The 22,222-nt window shown below is 36.6% G+C and overlaps 1 protein-coding gene across 1 annotated transcript; it reads left to right on the plus strand.

Annotated features, from left to right (window-relative positions):
- Positions 1 to 3,810: 3,810 nt before the first annotated feature.
- Positions 3,811 to 5,578, plus strand: LOC102277685 (cytokine receptor-like factor 3). Its single transcript, XM_005897014.3, has one exon. It carries the CDS (start codon positions 3,811 to 3,813, stop codon positions 4,591 to 4,593), a length of 783 nt encoding a protein of 260 aa, XP_005897076.2. The 3' UTR covers positions 4,594 to 5,578.
- Positions 5,579 to 22,222: the final 16,644 nt, after the last annotated feature.

The raw sequence follows: 22,222 nt of genomic DNA on the forward strand, positions 1-22,222 counted from the left end.
TCTAATTGTGTAGAATACCTTTTTGGAAACTCTTCTTTAAGGAATATAATAGTGATCATTAATGGCTGTATAGAAACTGTTAAACAAACATTCAGAGCTGTGATGAAAAGAGCTCTGTGTTTCAGATTTGGGGAGACAAATTCTATCCAAATACCTTGATGGACTGAGCAAATTTATCCTCTATGAAGTCTAATTTCCTATTGCTAAAACTACAACCAAAAAATAATAAGTGCTAGTTTTTAAGGTCAAATAATATAATATTTGTGATTTTTTTAAACCTGTGATTAGATATGTCTACATATTTATATCTACATCTGATTTGAAAATATGATGACTTTATGCTCTAACTACCTCGACCTAGTTACAAGGTAGAGACAATAATATTTTCAGTTGTCCTGATGCTACAAGAGAGAAGGAATAAGTATAGACATTTTGTTTCACTTGTTCCTCTCTTCTGCAAGTTCCTATAGGCACAGAGGTTTGCTCTCTCTTGTTGAAAAACTAGATGCCTAGAGCTCCCCAAGTTATCACCCCTCAGGCCTCGTATAAGCACCCACCTTGCATAACGGCCCGTATCAGTGCCTTACATCATCTGCTTTCATTTCAGAAATGTCTGTAATCTAACAGAGGGATGTACGCGCTTGTGCGCTGAATTGCTTCAGTCTTGTACTCTTTGAGACCCTATGGACCGTAGCCCGCCAGGCTTCTGTCCATGCGATTCTCCAGGCAAGAATACTGGAGTTGGTTACCATGCCCTCCTCCAGAGAATCTTCCTGACCCAGAGGTTGAACCTGCATCTGTCTCCTGCTTTGATAGAGAAGTTTTTGATCACTACTGCCGTCTGCAAAGCCCCTAACAGAGGGATGTCTCTGCCTTTAAAGTTACTACTTGCATTGCTAGTGGATTGTTTATAGATTGAATGTGTAGTTCCCAGAGGCTTTTTTCGACCAACTCTCCAGTGCAGAAACTCTTATTGTCTCATGGTTTCAGAGTCTGCAAAACAAAATTTTGCAAGCAAACAAAGCAAAAAGCTTTTGGCATATGGAAAGTCTCTTTGACTTTACAGAGTGATCTGATTGTTGCAATTTAGAAATGGATATCATGTTGAGGTTTGAGAGAAAACAACAAAATTCTGTACAGCAATTATCCTTCAATTAAAAATACATTAATTAAAAAATGGTTGTGATTAAAAACATTAGGTTTAACTTTAACAAAGCTTCTGCTATAAACCATCAGTGAAATCATTAAAGGGGCTTGAATGTTAACAGAAAAATTCATCTTTACTGCTAACTGGTAGCATACTTCAGAGAAATCAAGAAAGTTGATTCATTCTGAATAGCAGCCTTCTCATCTTAATGCTATAAAACTGTTTTTGACAGCTTAAGGCAACAAAACTCTCTTATCAGTACTTTTCATATAATATCATCTTTCAAAAAGTCAACAATAGTATACAATATACCTTTCATAAATGTGCAAAATATTAAGTCAAATCCAAAATGAAAAAGGGATATAATAACATGTTTATAAAATGAACAAAAAAAAGAAGGGGTTGTATGTTAACAACGTTGACCTTAGTTTTAGGGAATGTCAGTGGCTAATCTGAATAGCTAGGCATATTTCCATATGGATAACAAGCTCTACACACTTAAAATAACATTGATTTTATTTGGTGACCAGGCTTATATTTATTAAATAGTTTAGTTTTTATTATGGCATATAATTTAACTTTAAATTCCTTTCTTTATCTGTTCTAGCATTAAGCTTTCAGAAAATATGGTCTGTGCATTATTATGAATTTCATGACAGTGCTTGTGCTACCTTAAACTTTTATCTACATAAAACTATGTCTCACTGAAGTGATACCCAAAAGGCAACAGAATTAAACTTTGTAATCTTTGGAGCATGGTATAAAATCTATCTTTCCAGTCCAAAAGACCATAAGTCAGTACATTTCTTAACTGTGATGTTTTATTGCTCTTTGGAGTTTTAGTTGTTTTTGCTATATTTCAAAATATATTTATATTCTCAGAGACTTAATCGCTTGCAATGCAATCTGTACAAGTCCTTAGAGGTAATTTTGGGAAGAAAATCTGAAAGGAATTGCTGCCAGTAAGAGGGAAAAATTTCCATCCAGAGAAAAACACCAAGGTAATATATTTTCTTTACATATCCAATAACATTTTATGAGACAGCTTTGTGAAAGCAGATATTGTCTGATTTTTTTTAAACAGCCATTTGAATAAACAGAATGTCCTTACTGAAATGTAAATTTATAATTAGAGTTTCATGTGTAATGACTATATTAATTCTTATTTAATAGTTTCTGAACAGAGTATAAATATTCATTTGGTGAATGTATTTATGAAATCTTTTCAATTAGACATTTTCAAGACATGTTGCAGTCTTAATTTTGGCTACACAGAGTTGTGATTAGCAAGCATCAGTGGATACTCCCTGGTAATTCCAGAGAGAAGAAGATTAAAAGCAATTTGCCATTTTCATAACCTGGCTAGGGCTGCCTAGCTATAGACCAGGAGAAGTGCTCTGGCACGCATGGTAAAGTTACATAAAGCTACACTAAATATTAAGATGGTATTTAGCTCATGCAGTTAAGAGACTGCGTCAAAGAAAAGAAAATTCTTTGAATTTTACTGTCTTAAAGTTATGTTATTGGAGAAATTTTAAAAATATATTTTGATTGCTGAATACCCACTGTTTATAAGATGTTGCTATAGCATATCAGATCAGATCAGATCAGTTGCTCAGTTGTGTCCGACTCTTTGCAACCCCATGAATCTCAGCATGCCAGGCCTCCTTGTCCATCACCAACTCCCGGAGTTCACTGAGACTCATGTCCATCGAGTCAGTGATGCCATCCAGCCATCTCATCCTCTGTCGTCCCCTTTTCCTCTTGCTCCCAATCCCTCACAGCATCAGAGTCTTTTCCAATGAGTCAACTCTTCTCATGAGGTGGCCAAAGTACTGGAGTTTCAGCTTTAGCATCATTCCTTCCAAAGAAATCCCAGGGCTGATCTCCTTCAGAATGGACTGGTTGGATCTCCTTGCAGTCCAAGGGACTCTCAACAGTCTTCTCCAAAACCACATATCAAAAGCATCAATTCTTCGGTGCTCAGCCTTTTTCACAGTCCAACTCTCACATCCATACGTGACCACTGGAAAAACCATAGCCTTGACTAGACGGACCTTTGTTGGCAAAGTAATGTCTCTGCTTTTGAATATGCTATCTAGGTTGGTCATAACTTTCCTTCCAAGGAATAAACATGTTTTAATTTCATGGCTGCAGTCACCATCTGCAGTGATTTTGGAGCCCAAAAAATAAAGTCTGACACTGTTTCCACTGTTTCCCCATCTATTTCCTGTGAAGGGATGGGACCGGATGCCATGATCTTCGTTTTATGAATGTTGAGCTTTAAGCCAACTTTTTCACTCTCCACTTTCACTTTCATCAAGATGTGTTTTAGTTCCTCTTCACTTTCTGCCATAAGGGTGGTGTCATCTGCATATCTGAGGTTATTGATATTTCTCCTGGCAATCTTGATTCCAGCTTGTGTTTCTTCCAGTCCAGCATTTCTCATGATGTACTCTGCATAGAAGTTAAATAAACACCACCGTACGATGATGCCTCCAGGTTTCTCTATCAATTCTTCTATCTGTACCGGTGGGCGAGATGCTACCGTTCCATGTTTAAAAATATGGTCTTTCACTATGTTAAGAATTGAGTCATCCAATTGAGCAGATAAGCAAGGCACGTCAACTAGTAAAGGCACTTCTGGTAGGCTGTCCAGCTGGATGTGGATAGAAGAATTGATAGAGAAACCTGGAGGCATCATCGTACGGTGGTGTAAGGTGGATGACGACTTTACCGCCCAAGATTACAGGCTCCAGTTCCGTAAATGTACTTCCAATCATTTTGAGGATGTATATGTAGGCTCTGAAACGGAATTCATTGTGTTGCACATAGACCCCAACGTTGATTATCAGTTCAGAGTCTGCGCCCGAGGAGACGGCCGACAGGAGTGGAGTCCGTGGAGCGTCCCCCAGATCGGTCATTCCACACTGGTGCCGCATGAGTGGACAGCTGGCTTTGAGGGGTACAGCCTGAGCAGTCGGAGAAACATAGCACTTCGTAATGATGCCGAGTCGTCCGGTGTTCTCTACTCCAGCGCGCCCACTTACTTCTGTGGGCAGACGTTAACATTCAGAGTTGAAACTGTGGGACAACCAGACAGAAGAGACAGTATAGGAGTGTGTGCAGAAAAACAGAATGGATATGACTCCCTGCAGCGGGATCAAGCAGTATGCATTAGTACAAATGGTGCAGTTTTTGTAAATGGAAAAGAAATGACTAATCAGTTGCCCGCAGTTACTTCTGGGTCCACTGTCACATTTGACGTTGAAGCTGTGACTCTAGGATCCACCAATAATAACGAAGGCGGAAACTTCAAGCTTCGAGTGACTATTAGCTCAAATAACAGAGAAGTGGTGTTTGATTGGTTACTCGATCAGTCTTGTGGTTCTCTGTACTTTGGATGCTCATTTTTCTACCCTGGGTGGAAAGTGCTGGTGTTCTAGGTTTGCCGATGATTGGCTTTGGGTGTGCAGGGGTTTCACATAGCTTTCCTCTCAGCCCAGTTGTCATTGGTTTAAAAAATGGTTAGATTCATCTCTCAGTTAAGCCATTGGAAACAGAAATTATTTACGGGATATCTTTTGGACTATCTCAGCAATAAGAGGCATGAATATGGTAGACAAAACCGTCGCAATGCAGTCCATTTTATTTTTTAGTATAGTGTTAATTGGAATATGACATCACAATAAAAATCAAACTGGCTTTTAAAGTATGAGGAGAAACAGAAAGCCCTATGAACCCTTCCACTGTACTTCTAAAGTTGGTTGTAAGAACAGAAAAATGCAACATAACATCATTTTTTATTAAGTCTCCATCTTTTAAAGATCCAAGGCCATTTAAAACTTTAGAATGAAAAGCCAGGACTAGACCAGGCAGAATATGCCATAATGTACGCTGTGACGGACACTCCCTTGTGTGTTCTCCACAGGAGTGTTGCATATGCTCTTCATCTTCAGGGATTTGTAAGCAGTATTGAATTTTATCTCATGTTCAGTAATCTTTAAGTCCCAAAAGTGTGATAAGTTTTAAAAATTACTGAGCAAATGTCTACAACAGGCAAAGTGTTTTCTTTTGTTCTTTCCTTGCAGCTCCATTCCCAGTTAGGTTTGAGGGGTTTTACAGGGTAAAACTACTTACGGAAGTAGTATGCACAGCAGTGTTATTAATAGCTATGTCCCACGTTTGAAATAGGCACCGGTGCGTATCCAGCCTAGTGACTCGCATGTCGCTCTTGGTGGGGTCTGAGTTGCAGTCCAGTTCATGAGTGGTCTTTTAGTGGACCAAACAAGTGTAGGCTAAATACTTGACCTATTTTTTGGGAAACAAATTTGTTTAAAATATTTATTTGAAGGACTTGGATGTAAACATGATTATCTTAACTTGCTATTTACCAGCCTAAGATCTTTTCTCTTTAATGTGAATTTTTTTTTTCCATTTTTAAGAGTAGAAAAGTGGAAAAGCAAGTTTGATATTTTTGTAAGATAATTTATTGGGGGGTTCCAGTTCCCTATTAGACAATCATGACCTTTTCCCATTGCCTTTTTATATATAAGTAAGCTGTTTTTCACTTGTTTAGTGATTAAGAAGATGTGCTAGAATGTAGATGCCTCGTCCAACTATCTGAAACAAAAATAAAAAAAGTAAAAGGTAAAAAAAAAAAAAAAAAAAAGAAGTTAAATAAACAGGGTGACAATATACAGCCTTGACGTACTCCTTTTCCTATTTGGAACCAGTCTGTTGTTCCATGTCCAGTTCTAACTGTTGCTTCCTGACCTGCATACAACTTTCTCAAGAGGCAGAAGACACCAATTTTCCTTTATCTTCCCTTGAATTACACACACATACACATTCCTATACAAACCTTAAGAGTGTATGTACTACATATGTTCACTAAACAACTGTTTAGCATGTGTACACCCACTTACTCTATATACCATTATGTAATGATATATACTGATATAGTCTAGACTAAGTGGATGTGCTGTGCTTAGTCGCTCAGTCATGTGACCCTCTTTGTGGAACCATGGGATGCAGCCCGCCATGCTCCTCTGCTCATGGGATTCTCCAGGACAGACTATTGAAGTGGGTTGCCATGACCACCTCCAGGGGATCTTCCCAACCCAGAAATCGAACCCAGGTGATTGCAGGTGGATTCTTTACCATCTGAGCCACCAGGGAAGCCCAAGAGTACTGGAGTGGGTAGCCTATCCCTCTCCAGGGGAACTTCCTGATCCACTAATTGAACCTGGGTCTCCTACATTACAGGTGTGTTCTTTACTAGCTGAGTTACCAGGGAAGCCAGAGTAAGTAGACATACAGTTGTTTAGTGAACATACTACATACACACTAAATAAAAAGTATATGCATATGCGTGTGTGTGAAAGTCACTAGCCATGCCTGACTTGTGTGATCCCATGGACTGTAGCCTGCCAGGGTCCTTTGTCCATGGAATTCCCCAGGCAAGAATATGGAGTGGGTAGCCATTCCTTCTACAGGGAATCTTCCCAACCCAGGGACTGAACCCAGGTCTCCTACATTGCAGGCAGATTCTTTACCATCTGAGTAACCAGAAAAGCCCATATGCATATATATTACATATGTAAAACTGTGTGTGTGTATATATATATACATACACACAACATACATATATATATAAATAACAAGTTGCTTAATGTATGAACATACATAACACACAATATTAAATACAGTATACATACTATATGGTATACATGTAGTGTACTTTAGATTCTGTATAAATATAAATTTGAATAGCTAATCATACTCAGATCATTTTGAGCTCTGACACTTGATAAAGCTACTATACATCCCTTTTCTTAATTATATATCTACTTCTGTATTTGAGAATCAAACCAAGGTTTGATGATAATAACCTCCCTTATGCATCTGGTGTTTGGAAGGCACTGTGCTAAGGATCAACCACAAATTTACTTAGTTGTCAAAATAGAATGCATGACAGACATTGCTATTATAGTATTATTTGATTACTTCAGAAAATAAAACATTCTATAGTGTTATAGAAACTTAGCAAATTTATTCACCTAGGAATTATCGGAGACAAGATTCAACGCTAAGTTTTTATGTTGACAAATGATATCTTCTTTTCATTAAACCATTCCTTCATAGAAATTTTCCAAAAGTCAAGCCAAGCCAAGACAAAGTTGGAAAAAATTTTCAATTTTGCTCACTGATGTATATTCTTGGTGAAAGAATTTAAAGTTTGCTAATTTTTCTAGAATCTCAATTTCTTTACACATAATAGAAATATCATTAATTTACTTTACATGATAGTTGCATAATAATTACTGAGAAGTTGTTATAAGGACTTTTAATAGTAGAAAAGTTCAATAACTATTACAGAGTTTTACTGTTTTAAAATTATATTTGTGTAAACCTTGCTTTAGATTATGTGGTGAATAATTAAACATTGAAAGAAAGGGAAGAAAAGACTCATTAATGAATAAGGAGAAAATGGCTCCAAATGTTCTGAAAGAAAACAGCCAAATACCTGTTTTGTCAATCTCACAGAAATTCTTTTATTTATTTATTGCCTTATTATCATTCTTCTATAACAGGGTAGAAATAGATTTCAAAGGGAGAATAATTACAATAATCCAGTCTTTGGTATTTGAAACATCTTTCTCATGTAAATCATTCAGTGAGTCCAAAATCTCCCGTTTCCTTTTGCAGTCATTTCTTATTCACCTACTTCAGTCACTGAAATCTTTGATTTTGAAGATAGACGTCAGAATAACAGAGAAGGTTTTACAGCCTACGGGCTTCCCAGGTGGCGTAGCGGTGCAGAACCCGTCTGCCAATGTAGGGGACATGACAGTCAGATTTGATCCCTGGGTCAAAGCGTCCCTGGAGGAGGGCATGGCAAGCCCCTCCAACATGCCTGCCTGCGGAATCTCGTGAACAGAGGAGCCCAGCGGGCTGCAGTCCACAGGGTCGCAGAGTCAGACGCGACTGACGCGGTGTAGCACACTCGCACGTTCAGTCTACGTCCCTCTTGGAAGCAGGAAGGCTCCTGGGTCTTTGTTTGCAATTTGATTTGATCTCTGCACATTCCCTTGTGGCTCGGCTGGTAAAAAAAAAAAAAAAAAAAAAAAAAAAAATCTGCCTGCAATGCGGGAGACCTGGGATCCATTCCTGGGTTGGGAAGATTCCCTGGAGAAGGGAAAGGCTACCCACTCCAGTATTCTGGCCCGGAGAATTCCATGGACTGTATAGTCCATGGGGTGGCAAAGAGTCAGACACAACTGAGTGATTTTCACTTTCACTTTTCACACTGTAAATAACTGAATATCAGTGACTAATATGTATAGATACTCATTTTTATCTAACTTAATGTAATGCTATATAGCTACTCTAAATTTATGTTTCTTGCTGAATGACAATGTTTTACATTTTAAATATATTTATGTTATTTCATTAACATGCAATCCATGGTTAAATATTCTTTTATACATATGCATTAATTATGAAAAAACACAGTTCCGTAGACAGCAGAAAGAGAAAACTAAGATTGTTTTCACTATTGGATAATGGCACGCTTTAATTGAGTAGAAATTTAGGACACTTAAAATTGAAAATATTTTATTTCCTATTTTCAAAGTTTTATTCTATATGTACCACACTACTCAGAATACATGGCAAATAATTTATATAGCAAGTTAAATAGTTCAAATTTGTTTAATAACATAATGCCATCATTATGATTATAGTGAATTATAGTCTAGCAAAATTGCTTACTGTTTTAAAGTGATACCTGGATTGCTCACAGGTTAAATATCTATTCTCCTGTAGAATTTTCTACAGTTTCATGAAATTGCTGTTTGTTGCCCATGCCTAATTGTGGCTTATTAAGGGGAGAGAAGGGAGAGCATCAAAATCCTTACCTTGGTGGCTAGAGGATGGAGAAGAAGGTTCAGAGAATGGGGATCTTGGAGAATAGGGGCAAGCTACTTGCTGTTTCCAAAATTTTATTTAGTATTATATTTTAGAAAATAAAACTGTTTCAAAGATTAAAAAAAAAAGATTTTTGTACAATAGGAAAGAAACTTCATATTCTGTTATAAGTTAGTCACTAAAGGGATGCTGCCTATAAGTCTTAATTATATATAACGACTCATCTCTGGGAACCCTGCCTCCCAGGTAATGAGCATGAAGTTAAAAATACATTTGTTTAGCTCACTGGAAACATCCTGACCAGGCCAATCTCTGAAGGAAGGAAGAAATTAATATCCTCTCTGGAGTCTGGCTGAACCAGACTTTTACTTCCTCCACTTTTGGTATAAAAGATGCCCAAATTCTCACTCAGGGAAGATGATTCTTTAGGACATCAGTCCACCATCTTCTCTGTATGCTGGATTTTCAAATAAAGTCACAATTCCTTGCCCCAACAACTAATTTTTTGGTTTATTGGCCTGTTGTATAGCAAGTAGTATGAACCTAGATTGATTAACATTTTTTTCTTGAAGTACACAGAAGCATAATCAGGTAATGTTGACAGGCCTCTGTCATCAATAACCATAATGTAGCAAAAAGTGTGCATAGAGAAACAGTGCTGATAAAAATTAAAAAAAAAAACAACCTATGTGTAGAACCAGTAACATGAGCTCTACTCAGTAAGTCTGGTCTAACCACTGCTGCTATTGAATGTCCAACCTTCTTGCAGCATAGATCGATGCTCTAGCAGTTCAGGTCTCCTACAGGGTAGGCAGATTCTTTACCATCTGAGCCGCCAGGGAAGCCCACCAATATGGCACCACCCCTCAAAGACACTAGCTACTTCTTGGCAAGTTTATGCAAAAGGATCCTTTTTATCTTGAAAGAGGCAATAATTCATCTTAACTAGAACTGACACATTTTGCAAGCATGGACTTCCCTTTTCTGCCTTCAATGTATTAACAAGCACCACTGTCCAAGTGCCTACAGAGTGTTTGGCATCTCAATAAAAAAACTGTGCAATCACTCCTGTGACCAAGAAAACTATAATACACAAAAGGAGGTGTGGTCATAGATCCATAAGTGTGGACGCCTTGGTTAATATCACACACTGCATCACCAAAAGTTTGCCAGCCCAATAGATTATGAAACAACCTTTTGAAGGCAGAGCTGAAGCATCAGCCAGAAAAAAAGATACATCATAAGAAGTGGATGAGATATAGATGATCAATAGGTAGACAGATCGATAGAGAGATAGAACACATGGATACATGGCGCTGGGAAATCAGAGGAGAGAGGAGTGACTTTGTCTACTGCTTTCTTTCAAAATTACCCAGAGAAAAAGTCTATCCAGAATCTTTGAGGAAGGTCTCTGCCCATTGAGAATAACTTAGAAGAAGTAAGTGGATCTAGTTTTGTACAAGACAGAGTGTGATATATACTAAGGCATTGTGCTTAAATCCTCTCTTCCAAGCCAGCATATATATCCCCTGCTGCTGCTGCTAAGTCGCTTCAGTAAGTGTCTGACTCTGTGCGACCCCATAGACAGCAGCCCACCAGACTCCCCCGTCCCTGGGATTCTCCAGGCAAGAACGCTGGAGTGGGTTGCCATTTCCTTCTCCAATGCATGAAAGTGAAAAGTGAAAGTGAAGTCGCTCAGTCGTGTCTGACTCTTAGCGACCCCATGGACTGCAGCCCACCAGGCTCCTCCGCCCATGGGATTTTCCAGGCAAGAGTACTGGAGTGGGGAGCCATTGCCTTCTCCGTGTATATCCCCTATGATCTGGGAATATTATAACAACTTCTCTTACTATGAATTCCTCCCAGTTCACAATGAACTGCTTCAGAAAAATCATATGCTCTGCTAGGGAGTGTCCTGTGGCAATGACAGGTGCAAAAATGCAGTTGGAGACGAGTCTACAAGACCATCTAGCCCTCCATATAGGACTAGTTGAAACTTCAGCTGTCCTGATATTGAGAGTCAGCTTCTCTCTCTTTCCAATCTTGTCTTCCTTACTTCCTCACAGGACTGCATTTCAAATCACTCCCCAATAAATATTCAGCATGCAACTATCTCCTTTCAGTCCGTTTCTAGGGAAATCATGCTGAGACAATATACTTGAAAAATTCTGTCACAGCTAATCTTCTTGCTGTCATTATTTAAAAAGCATTGCTTTTCCACCCACTGTAATCTTCAAAACCAAGTGAAGGGGTGTATTCTACATCTATGAGTTCTTCTTATGTGTGACTACATTTCTGGTGACCCTTTGAACTTGCAATTCTTCATTTGTTGGTATGCCTGCTTTATTAAATGCCTGCTTTATTAAAAATAAGTAGCTTCTTCAAATCAAGGATATTTGCCTCTAGAAATTTTCTAAGGCTTAGCAAATTCTTAGTACATAGTAGTACATAGTTAAAAATATTCATTAACTGAATGAAGAATTTACTTAAATATGTATTATTTACCAGGAAAGAGCTAGTAGCTCTAATAAGCTTGTTCTTAAAACATTCAAAAAGAAAATATCATGATGGAATTTAGGACAGCTCAGTTTAGCACTATTTACTCTTCAGTGATGAAAATATATCTATGCATCTGCAATTAAGGGATAAAAAGGAAAAGACCAATACAGCTGGGGAATATAAAAACTATATATATAAATACACACACACACATATATACACACACATACACACATACATATATATAATATAAACACAAATGTAAAATGTCTAAGAAGTCTTTAAAAGTTTCTGATTAAAAGACACTTTTACAAACAAATGAAGGAATTGCAAATTCAGAAGAGCCATCTATACACATACATATATTTAGCTTCTCTTAAGTGATATTGTCAAGGCACATTTCAATGTTTTGATGAATTGTAGATTCCTAACACATGGGTCTTTAATATTCTTTTGTAAGTACAAAAATGTATTTCACTGCCTTAGTAGTAAATTCTTTTAAATTATCCATAGACTCCATTAGCATAAATAATTTAGTTTTCAATAGATGCATAATTCGGAGAAGGCAATGGCACCCCACTCCAGTACTCTTGCCTGGAAAATCCCATGGACGGAGGAGCCTGGTGGGCTGCAGTCCATGGGGTCGCTAAGAGTTGGACACAACTGAGCGACTTCACTTTCACTTTTCACTTTCATGCATTGGAGAAGGAAATGGCAACCCACTCCAGTGTTCTTGCCTGGAGAATCCCAGGGACGGGGGAGCCTGGTGGGCCGCCGTCTATGGGGTCGCACAGAGTCGGATATGACTGAAGCGACTTAGCAGTAGCAGTAGCAGCAGATGCATAATTAGACATATGTGTGGCATGAATTCAAAATCGTACTGGAGTCAGTGTCTCTTCCCTTTATTGAAAAGCTTTTTCTTAGGCTAGCCACTATTTACCAATTTGCTTCGCCTTTTATCAATCCAGGACTTCAGCATACCACCAATCAATCCTCTCAGCCTTTCCTTTATTCTTAGAACATTTATTTTCAACCTTTTACTATTATTTCAGGAATGTTATAGATGTCAGGACGATAATTTTAAAACAACGTTGTATCTCACTTTAGAAACTGGAATCAGTCAAAATTGTTAAAAGAAATTTGAGAAAAATATGGTAAGAATATAGGAAGCATAATCATTTACAACTTTTGTTCTGGAATTACCTATTACAGATATATCTGGCTTTAGATAAACAAAGAAAATGATCATTGGAGGAATTATGCAGTTAGAAATGTGCACTTCATTTTCTTCTATGATTTTATACTTGAGGGAAAACTCTAACCACTGTATTACCTGATGGGGCTTACCTGGTGGCTCAGAGGTAAAGATTCTGCCTGCAATGCAGGAGACTTGGATTCAGTCCCTGGGTTGGGAAGATCCCCGGGAGAGGTGAATGGCAACCCACCCCAGTATTCTTGCCTGAAGAATTGCATGGACAGAGAGCCTGATGGGCTACAGTCCATGGGGTGGCGAAGAATCAGACATGACCCAGTGACTAACACTGTACTGTATTAACTAAGAAGTTAATTTTTAAGATTTCAGTGATTCTCAAAAGAGTTTAGGTTATGGGTAATAGGGTCCTTTAGCTCTTTGCAATGGAAATTGGTAAGAAGTTCATATTTTAAGTCATTTTTATTGACACTTTTCCCAAATAGACTAAAACATGCCTTGTTACAGTTGCCTAACATACAATAGATTTTAATTAGAGGATGCATAATAGAATAGATTTTAGAAAGGACTGAAACAATAATCCAGACAAAAGGAATTTATGAATCTTCTTGACTCTCTCTTAGAGAGTCAAAGAATTACTATTCTTATAGTCATTTTTTGAAATTCTAAGGGAAAATAATATTCTAATTTTTCTGTACTTGGAATATACACACATTTTCTTCCTTAATTTCTTAGAACAAATGGACTCTAATTCAATTTTAAGTGATAAAATCCATTTAGTAGCATTGCCACTAATTTACATTTTATAGACATTAATAAATTTATGTTAAGGATTTTCTGTGTATGCTTCCTTGGAAGCACATATACAGCTATAATGAAATTTATGCAGGGAGAATATTTTTCTATCATCCAAATATTTTACAGATATGAATATTTTCAGCAACTTGACATTCATCCCTTTACATATTTAATGCTTTTGTTATTTAGTCACTAAGATGAGTCTGACGCTTTTGTAACTCCATGGATTGTAGTCCACTAGGCTTCTCTCTCCATGGAATTTCCCAGGCAAGAATACTGGAGCGGGTTGCATTTCCTTCTCCAGGGAACACATTTACATACTTAAATTTAATTACTTTTTTATAAAACATTTCAGCATCCGATTATGCATCTTATCTGTGCACTCTTTTATTTGCCTGCTCATACTACTTTATAGAAGTAACTTACTTTACTTTTTTTCTGAATTTCCTCTTCCTCTACTTCTCAGAATTATTTCTAATATTTGTTCATTGTTTTTCATGGACAAGTATCACAGATACTTTTGGCCTAAAAGCTGTTCTCCCCTTCTCTGATTTTGGAGCAGTACTATTTTCTAGCCTCCTCTGTAGCAAGGGTTTGTTATAGAACACAATTCTGAATAATCAGATATAAATAGAAATTGCTTAATTTGGCTCCCAAGAAGGTTCTTAAAAGAGGGCAGATCCAGAAGTGTATAGTAAAACTTTCACTGGCTTGCAAGAACGGATTTTGCCCGTCTCTTCACAATTCCATGTTTACTGACCTCATACTGGTATCTTAAAAGTTAAGTTATAGTGGGTGTATTTATATTAGCAAAATCAGCAAATGCTACAAATCAAGGACATCCCCATTGCATGCTTTTTCCAAATGTAGCTAGATGTAGCTTCTAAATATATCACTGGGGCAGACTCTTACCAACCGCCTCGAGCCTTCCTATTCTTTCTTCCGAAAATTCAAACAATGATATAGAGGAAAACTAACCACCTGCGTCTGTCTAATGGCATAATGGAACTGCCGTAATAACCCAGGACTGCCTCCTTCCAAAATTTTTGTTACAAGAGAAAATTTAAAACTGCTTTACATACACCACTGTCACCGTGCGTTTGGCTGCAATTATACATAATTCTAACAAATACAAAAATAATCATTTTGCAGATGATCTATGTTTCTTATAAAACAGATTTTCATTTCAAATTTTAGAGAACTATTATCTCACACATAAGTTAATGGTTAAAAGATACATCAACAAAGAACTGGTAAGTTTTGATATCTAGAACTCACTCTGATGATAATTTGAAAGATCTGGTGAAACTCATTTATGAGTGCTGATTTTACATGGACGTTTCACATGGAGCATTTGAGGATGTAGGGCTCACCTGAAGTGCCATAGGGCACAAATAACTTAATAATAGAAATATGGAGTGAAATGGCTATTCCATCACACAATACCATCTGAACCTCCTTTCAGGTCGTGAGTACAACTCCTTTCAACCTCACACGATATTTACAAAGAGCGAAAAATACCTTAAAAGTGCAGCCTACTATACTTTGACTAGCAATGGATCTATTGCAGAAATATGGAGGAAATCTCCATTATTTATAAGAGCAGTGCATTTATAATGTGGAGCAGGTTAGTAGCTCTTGCAGGGTGTATTGGTAAAAGCAGAGTGAAGCGATTCATCTAAAAGACAGTATAATCAACCTATACCCTTCTTGTACTGTGTGGTTAGAAACACAACTTTGTGCTATTCAGAAAACTAGTATTGTAAACAAAAATGAGATACATTAAAATTTAGTAGTATAGTAGTTATTTAGCAAATTAACTAATATAAAAATACTCCAAGTTTGGTTTAGGAAAGTTTTGCATAGTAGATAGATGCATTTAGTCATTTGACATAAATCTACATTGCTTGTATGTGTGCCCACCACTTTACTGTATTGTTTTCTTTCTATAAAATGTCCAGTGCTTTCTTTGTGTCTATACTGCCTTTCTAAAGATTTGTCTTTTTTATTACCTTTCAGAAAATTGTACTATAAACAAAAATATTAAAAGACGCTTTCAGGGAATTATATTACTAGTCATAAAAAGTTGATTCTTCCAAAACATTTATTGTTCCTTCTCAAGTAGTTCTGATTATCAGCTCTGAAACAGAGAAAATATTTTATTTCAGCTTATGAGAAAATAGCCCAGATGTATATTAAGATCAAGGGTATACCTTGTTATAAAAATGAACTGTTTTGAAGAATAAAAACTCAATTTCTGTAGAGTTTTATATATATTTACATATTTCCCAATGCTTTATCTATGAGTATTAAACTTTAACATGCCTAAGATGTGAAATAATGTCCTGAAGAATTTGTCATTAACTCATATTCTACTCTCCTTATTAAGGCACTACTGATTCCGATGGTAGTACAGGCCAGTAATGTTAAATTTTTCACAGCATCTCAGATGTATCTGTTGTAGGTAAGCCTCAACTCATGGATCTCAAAAAGCTAAATTAAAGGGACAACTAACAGTCTTAAGAAAATATTGTTGAATTTCTAGCTGTTTTGGGTGAGGGAAGACTATTTCAACTTTTTTGCAACGTTAATATGAATGAGGTAGGATTCTTTCCATCAGTAAAATAACCTCACTTGCCTGAAGCCTGAGGGAAAATGAGAAATTTTGAAAATACTTCTCAAAAGATTTTGATATGGCCACCAAACTGTTTAAGATATGGTGCAGTCTAGATGGAGAAGAGTGTGATTCATGGCACAGAGTTAAGCAAGAAAGCAGCAACAACAACAAGGCATTGCATCAGTCTGTTTGGGCTGCCATACCAAAATAGCACAAACTAGGTGGCAGAAACAGGAACTGACGCCTCACGGCTCCAGAGGCTGCAAGTCCACGCAAGGTGCCCGCGTGGCAGCTGCACTCCGAGGCCTCTTCTCTTCGTGTCTAAGCAGCCGCCATCTTGATGGGTGCTTATATGAACCTTTTATTTGTGCAAGAGAGTACAAGCCCTTTCTGATGTGTCTTCTTATAAGGACACAAATCCTATAGAAGCAAGGCCTTCCTTTTATGAAATAACTTAACCTTAATTGCTTCCTTATAGCGCCCACTTCCAAATACAGCCACACTAGAAGTTAGCGTTTTAGTAGAGAGATTTGGAGGAAACATTTAGCATGTGAATCTGGAGGAACATTGGAGGAAACAGAAGCATTCAGCCTGTGACAGTTAAACCTTAATTTTCTGAATCATCAATTACTATAGTATCTACATATTATAGGAAAATAAAAACTAAATTCAGAAGATTATTTCTAACTCTAAATTATTTTTAACATCACTCCAGAGTGGCTTATATCTTTAAAACAGTAACAACAGAAAATAAGAAAAAAGACAAAAATCCAAAATAATAAATGATAAATCTATTTTTGAAAGAGCTTATAGTACAGAAGAAGGAAAACATGGAAACAAGAATTAGTTGTATAGCAGTGGCATTTATGTTAGGCAAATTAAATGTACATGTATAAAAACATTTTATAGCTTCAAAGGATGTTAACAAAAGATTAGAAGAAAGAGTGGAGAATGACATTAGAATGAAAGAAAAATAAAATTTTAATCAACAGAGACATCAACTGGACTGAAAACAATATTTAATCATCTGAAGTAGATGATTAACTTAATTCATCTGTTCCTGAAAACTATTAACAAAACAAAGGAGAAAAAAATCATCTGAGCAAGTAATTTACTTAATAAAACATTTGCTAAAAACCTTGTGTAAATATTCTTTAATTCTTTAAAAGATGAGATCAAATATCTCTTTATAGGATAGAAAATTTTATTTAATGTCTGCTTGTTTATTTTTAAGGACAACGCAATGGGAATTTAACTGTAATTATTCTAAAATATTTTTTCCATATGTATTGTCTTCACAAACTTTACTACCAATAGCTCCTATTCTAAACATGACTTAAGAAAACAGAAGTCTTTGAAAAATAAGTATAAAAAATTCAAAAACTAGTAAGAATCCTCAAAAACTAGTATCAATATCAAAATAATAAAAACATGTACTTGGTGGCATATGTATCCTTTGTATCTGTGTTTGTATGCTTCTGTATGAATATATATCAGGACTGAATGACACTCATGATCATGAGAGGCAAGTGGGAGGAATTAGTATTATTTTATTATAAGGTATTCACACTACCCATGAAGTGATGCAGTGGTATTTGAAAGTAGATTTGGATTAACTATAAATACTACATATTCCAGGGCAGCCATAAAAAAAAAAAAAAAAAGTTAAAAACAGCATAACTAATAAACCAATAACAGAGATAAATGGAATCATATAAAATGCTAAATTACAAAAACAAAAAGAAGAAAAATAAATGTGGAAATCCAAAAGTAGGGACGAAGAATTAGGTCAATAAACAGAAAACGGTAACAGATATGGTAGATATTAATCCAACTCTATTAATAATCATTGTGGTTGTTAATGGCCTAAAGAAATAAATGATAAAAGTTGTCTGAGTGAACCCCAAGCCAAGAAACTTACTTAAAATATAAGACACATATGAATTAAACGTAAATGTTTAGAGAAAAATATGCCATATTAACACTAATCAATAAAAGGCAAGAAGAGCTTTACTAATTTCAGATAAAACAGATTTTAAAGGAAGACACATTATCAAACATAAAGAAGGGGTATTGCATAATGATAAAGGGCTCAATTCTTCAGAAAAATACAATAATCTTAATATGTAAGTGCCTGAAACAGAGCAGCAAGCTATGTGAGGCAAAAACCATCAGAACTGCAAGGAGAAATAGATGAATCCATTATCATAGTTGGAGACACTAACACCCTTCTCTCAGAAATGGGCAGGTCCAGCAAACAGAAAATCAGCAAAGATATAGTTAAACTCAGCAATACCATCAATGGGTATAAAGACATCTGTAGACTACTCCATTAGACAACAGCAGAATACACATTCTTCTCAAGCTCATGTGGGAAAGTCACCAAAAGACACCACATTCTGGGCCATAAAGCACACTTTAACAAACTTAAAAAAGTAGAAATCATGCAGTATTTGCTCTCAGAGCACAATGGGATTAAACTAGAAATCCATAACAGAGAGAGAACAGGAAAATAGCAAAATGCATAGAGATTAAGCACCATGGAACAGAGAAGAAATCTTCAGAATAATTAAAAATATTTTTAACAAAATGAAAATGTGAACTGTAATAAATGAAGTACTCTAATGGAGATATTTGAAATGGGAGAGGGTATGCATGTGTGGGGACAAGGATTCAGTGGAAAGGTGCTTTACTGTACCCTCAAATTTGCTGTGAACTCTAAGCCCTTAAAAAAAAAAAAAAAAAAAAAATTAACTATTAAAAAAAAAAAATCCTGTGGAATTTTCTAGGTGGACCAAACAATCAAAATGGAGTTCTGAACAAAGGAACAGATATCATAAGACATTTACAGAGAAAGAAAATTAAAGGAAAAAAGGGGTCTGGTAATATATTGAGAGAAATCTGGCCATGGATTGCCATAAAAACTCAACCTGGTACAAATATGCAGCGAAACACTACTCATCCATAAAACACGGCTGGGCCAGAGTCTAGAGTGCTAAGTGAAGTGAGTCAGAGAGGAAAAGACAAATACCGTATGACAGCATTTATATGCAGAATCTAAGATATGATATAGATGGGGTGCCATTGCCTTCTCCGATGGTACAGATGGAGTTATCTATAAAACAGAAACATACTCGGAGACATAGAGAACGCCCGTGTGGTTGCCGAGGGGGCGGGCATGGTGGAGAGAAGGACTGGGAGCTTGGGAAGAGCAGACACAAACTACTGAATACAGTAGTGATGAACAGCAAGACCCTTCTGTGCAGCACAGGGAACTGGACTCAGTGCCCTCTGATAAGCCGTAATGGACAAGAAGATGAACGAGAATGTGTGTTTTGCTGTATAGCAGATATCAACACAACATTTTACGTCAATTATAGTTCAATACATTTTTTAAATTATTTCTTTTCAATACTATATAAGGCTCCATGTAACACAGTTGGCATTGTCCAGTGGAATAACATGGGGTACTGAATCCTGTCAACATCTTGGGGGATTGTATGACTCTGGGAAGATGACTGAGATGTAAAGATCCTAGTGTTCCTCAGAAGTAACGTTGGGGCTAGAACACCCACCTTCTGTAAGGATTAAAGGAGATGACATAGGGAAGCAACACTGAACTTCCCACAGGTCAGTCTTTAAAAAAAATAAAACCCATATTTCTGCTAAGTTCTTCCCTTTAACAATTCTTATAGCATATTTTTAGGACTTTTTAAATATTGATCTTGCAAATCTCTTTTTGATGTCAAGTAGGTGAAGTCTCACTTAAATAGTGAGTCACCATTCATTTCACTATTTGCCAGGAAATACCATGGAATTAAAGTCTATTGAAAAAAAATTTTTTTAACATGTATTATAAAAATCATTAATAGATAACACTTTTATGGACTGGGATATAACCTCAAATGTATTTCGCAACATTTATAATACAACATCGATATTCTTTGCACATAAGTATGCTCTATCTTGCTCTTTACAGTTCCTTAGAAAAATCAGATAGCTAAAGCAGTAATAGAAATAGATTGCCAACACATAAAATGTTTCTTTTCACTTTAATTGCTGCATGACATTTCAGTTTACAGGTAATACGTATTGTTAATCTGAATAGCACAGCCTTTAACTTGCTTCAGTTAAATGTTCAAAAAATGAACGACCTTACATTTACTAAAATCTAAACTTGGGAGAGACGCTCAAAGCTGAAGTATTCATCTTGATAATAGCCAAGAAGTCAATTGAATGTCTTTTTCAAAGAAGAACTGAGTCATACTGAGCTATTTTCAGTAAATTTTATGTTTGCTCATTCAAGTCAAGGTCTCAAAGGGAATTGTTTGTACATCATAAACATTCAGCTAAAAACATTTAGTGGGGAGAGCATCAGAATGACTCTGCGTTTTTATATGGCATACAAATCTTTAAGGAAAATATTTTTATCCTTTAATTTTTTCCAGCATGAATCAGATATCCACATACATCATAATAAAATCTATTTCTGTTATCTTGCTCTTGTTTATACATTTAAAGGTGATTAATGTCTATAATTGGCCATCTTATTTTAGTCTATTTTTCTATAAATTTAAAAGTATATATATATATATATATATGTTTCAAAGAGTGGTGTGATGTTTTGATTGGGTTTTATTCAGGCAAAGGCTAACTTTAACGTCAGATATAGTCAGTATCAGGTGGCATATTCCCTAAAAGAGGCCATCTTCGAAGTTGTAATCATGAAGCAGATGTAATAAGACTCAGCAAAGTAGCAGTGTCTTCTTTGATTTGTTTCATTTGTAAAGTTTAAATTACCGAACAACCTGTGACTCCCTCTGTTTAATTCTTTTCATAAGTTACAAGTTTAACAAGTACTCTAGGCCTTGGTGATGAAGGGTTAGTAAAAGAACAGGTTGTCAAATTGTTGGAGACCTGGAGTTTATGCAGAACACCGATGTTTGGCAGTCATCCTTATTCATGACAGCGCACAGCATGGATCATATTTGATCCTTCTGAGCATATGTGCTGTCCTGCGCTCAATTGCTCAGCCATGTCCTACTTTTTGAGACCCCATGGACTGCAGTCTGCCAGGCTTATCTGTCCATGGAATCTTCAAGACAAGAATACTGGATTGGGTAGCCATTCCCTTCTCCAGGGGATCTTACTGACCCAGCATCTAATCCAGGTATCTTGCATTGCAGCTGGATGTTTTACCCTCTGAGCTACCAGGGAAGCCTAATGACCTAGATATAAGATAGAAATTATAAAACAAATGGGACCTACTTAAACTTTAAAAAACTTTTGCACAGCAAAGGAAACTATAAACAAAGTAGAAAGACAATCCTCAGAATGGGAGAAAATGATAGCAACCAAAACCACTGGCAAAGGATTACTCTCCAAAATATACAAGCAGTTTGTTCAAGTCAATATCAGAAAAACAAACAACCCAATCAAAACATGGGAAGAAGACCTAAACAGACATTTCTCCAAAGAAGATATACAAATGGCTAAAAAATACATGAAAAGATGCTCAGCATCACTCATTATTCAGTTCAGTTCAGTTACTCAGTCATGTCTGACTCTTTGTGACCCCATAGACTGCAACATACCAATATTTCCTGTCCATCACCAGCTCCCGGAGCCTACTCAAGGTCATGTCCACTGAGTCAGTGATGCCATCCAACCATCTTACCCTGTGTTGTCCCCTCCTCCCCTTGCCCTCAATCTTTCCCAGCATCAGGGTCTTTTCCAATGAGTCAGTTCCCCACATCAGGTGGCCAAAGTATTGGAGTTTCAGCTTCAGCATCAGTCCTTCCAAAGAATAATCAGGACTGACTTCCTTCAGGATGGACTGGTTGGATCTCCTTGCAGTCCAAGAGTCTTCTCCAACACCACAGCTCAAAAGCACCAATTGCTCCTTAATAGAGAGATGCAGATCAAAACTATATTGAGGTATCACCTCACACCACACAGAATAGCCATTATCAAGCACATCCACAAACAACAAATGTTGGAATGAGTGTGGAAAAAGGGG

The sequence above is a fragment of the Bos mutus genome, chromosome 14 (genome assembly GCF_027580195.1).
Source record: "Bos mutus isolate GX-2022 chromosome 14, NWIPB_WYAK_1.1, whole genome shotgun sequence".
NCBI lineage: Eukaryota > Metazoa > Chordata > Mammalia > Artiodactyla > Bovidae > Bos > Bos mutus.

Coding starts and splice junctions, on each gene's coding strand:
- LOC102277685 (XM_005897014.3), top strand. CDS start 3,811: ATGTGGATAGAAGAATTGATAGAGAAACCTGGAGGCATCATCGTACGG.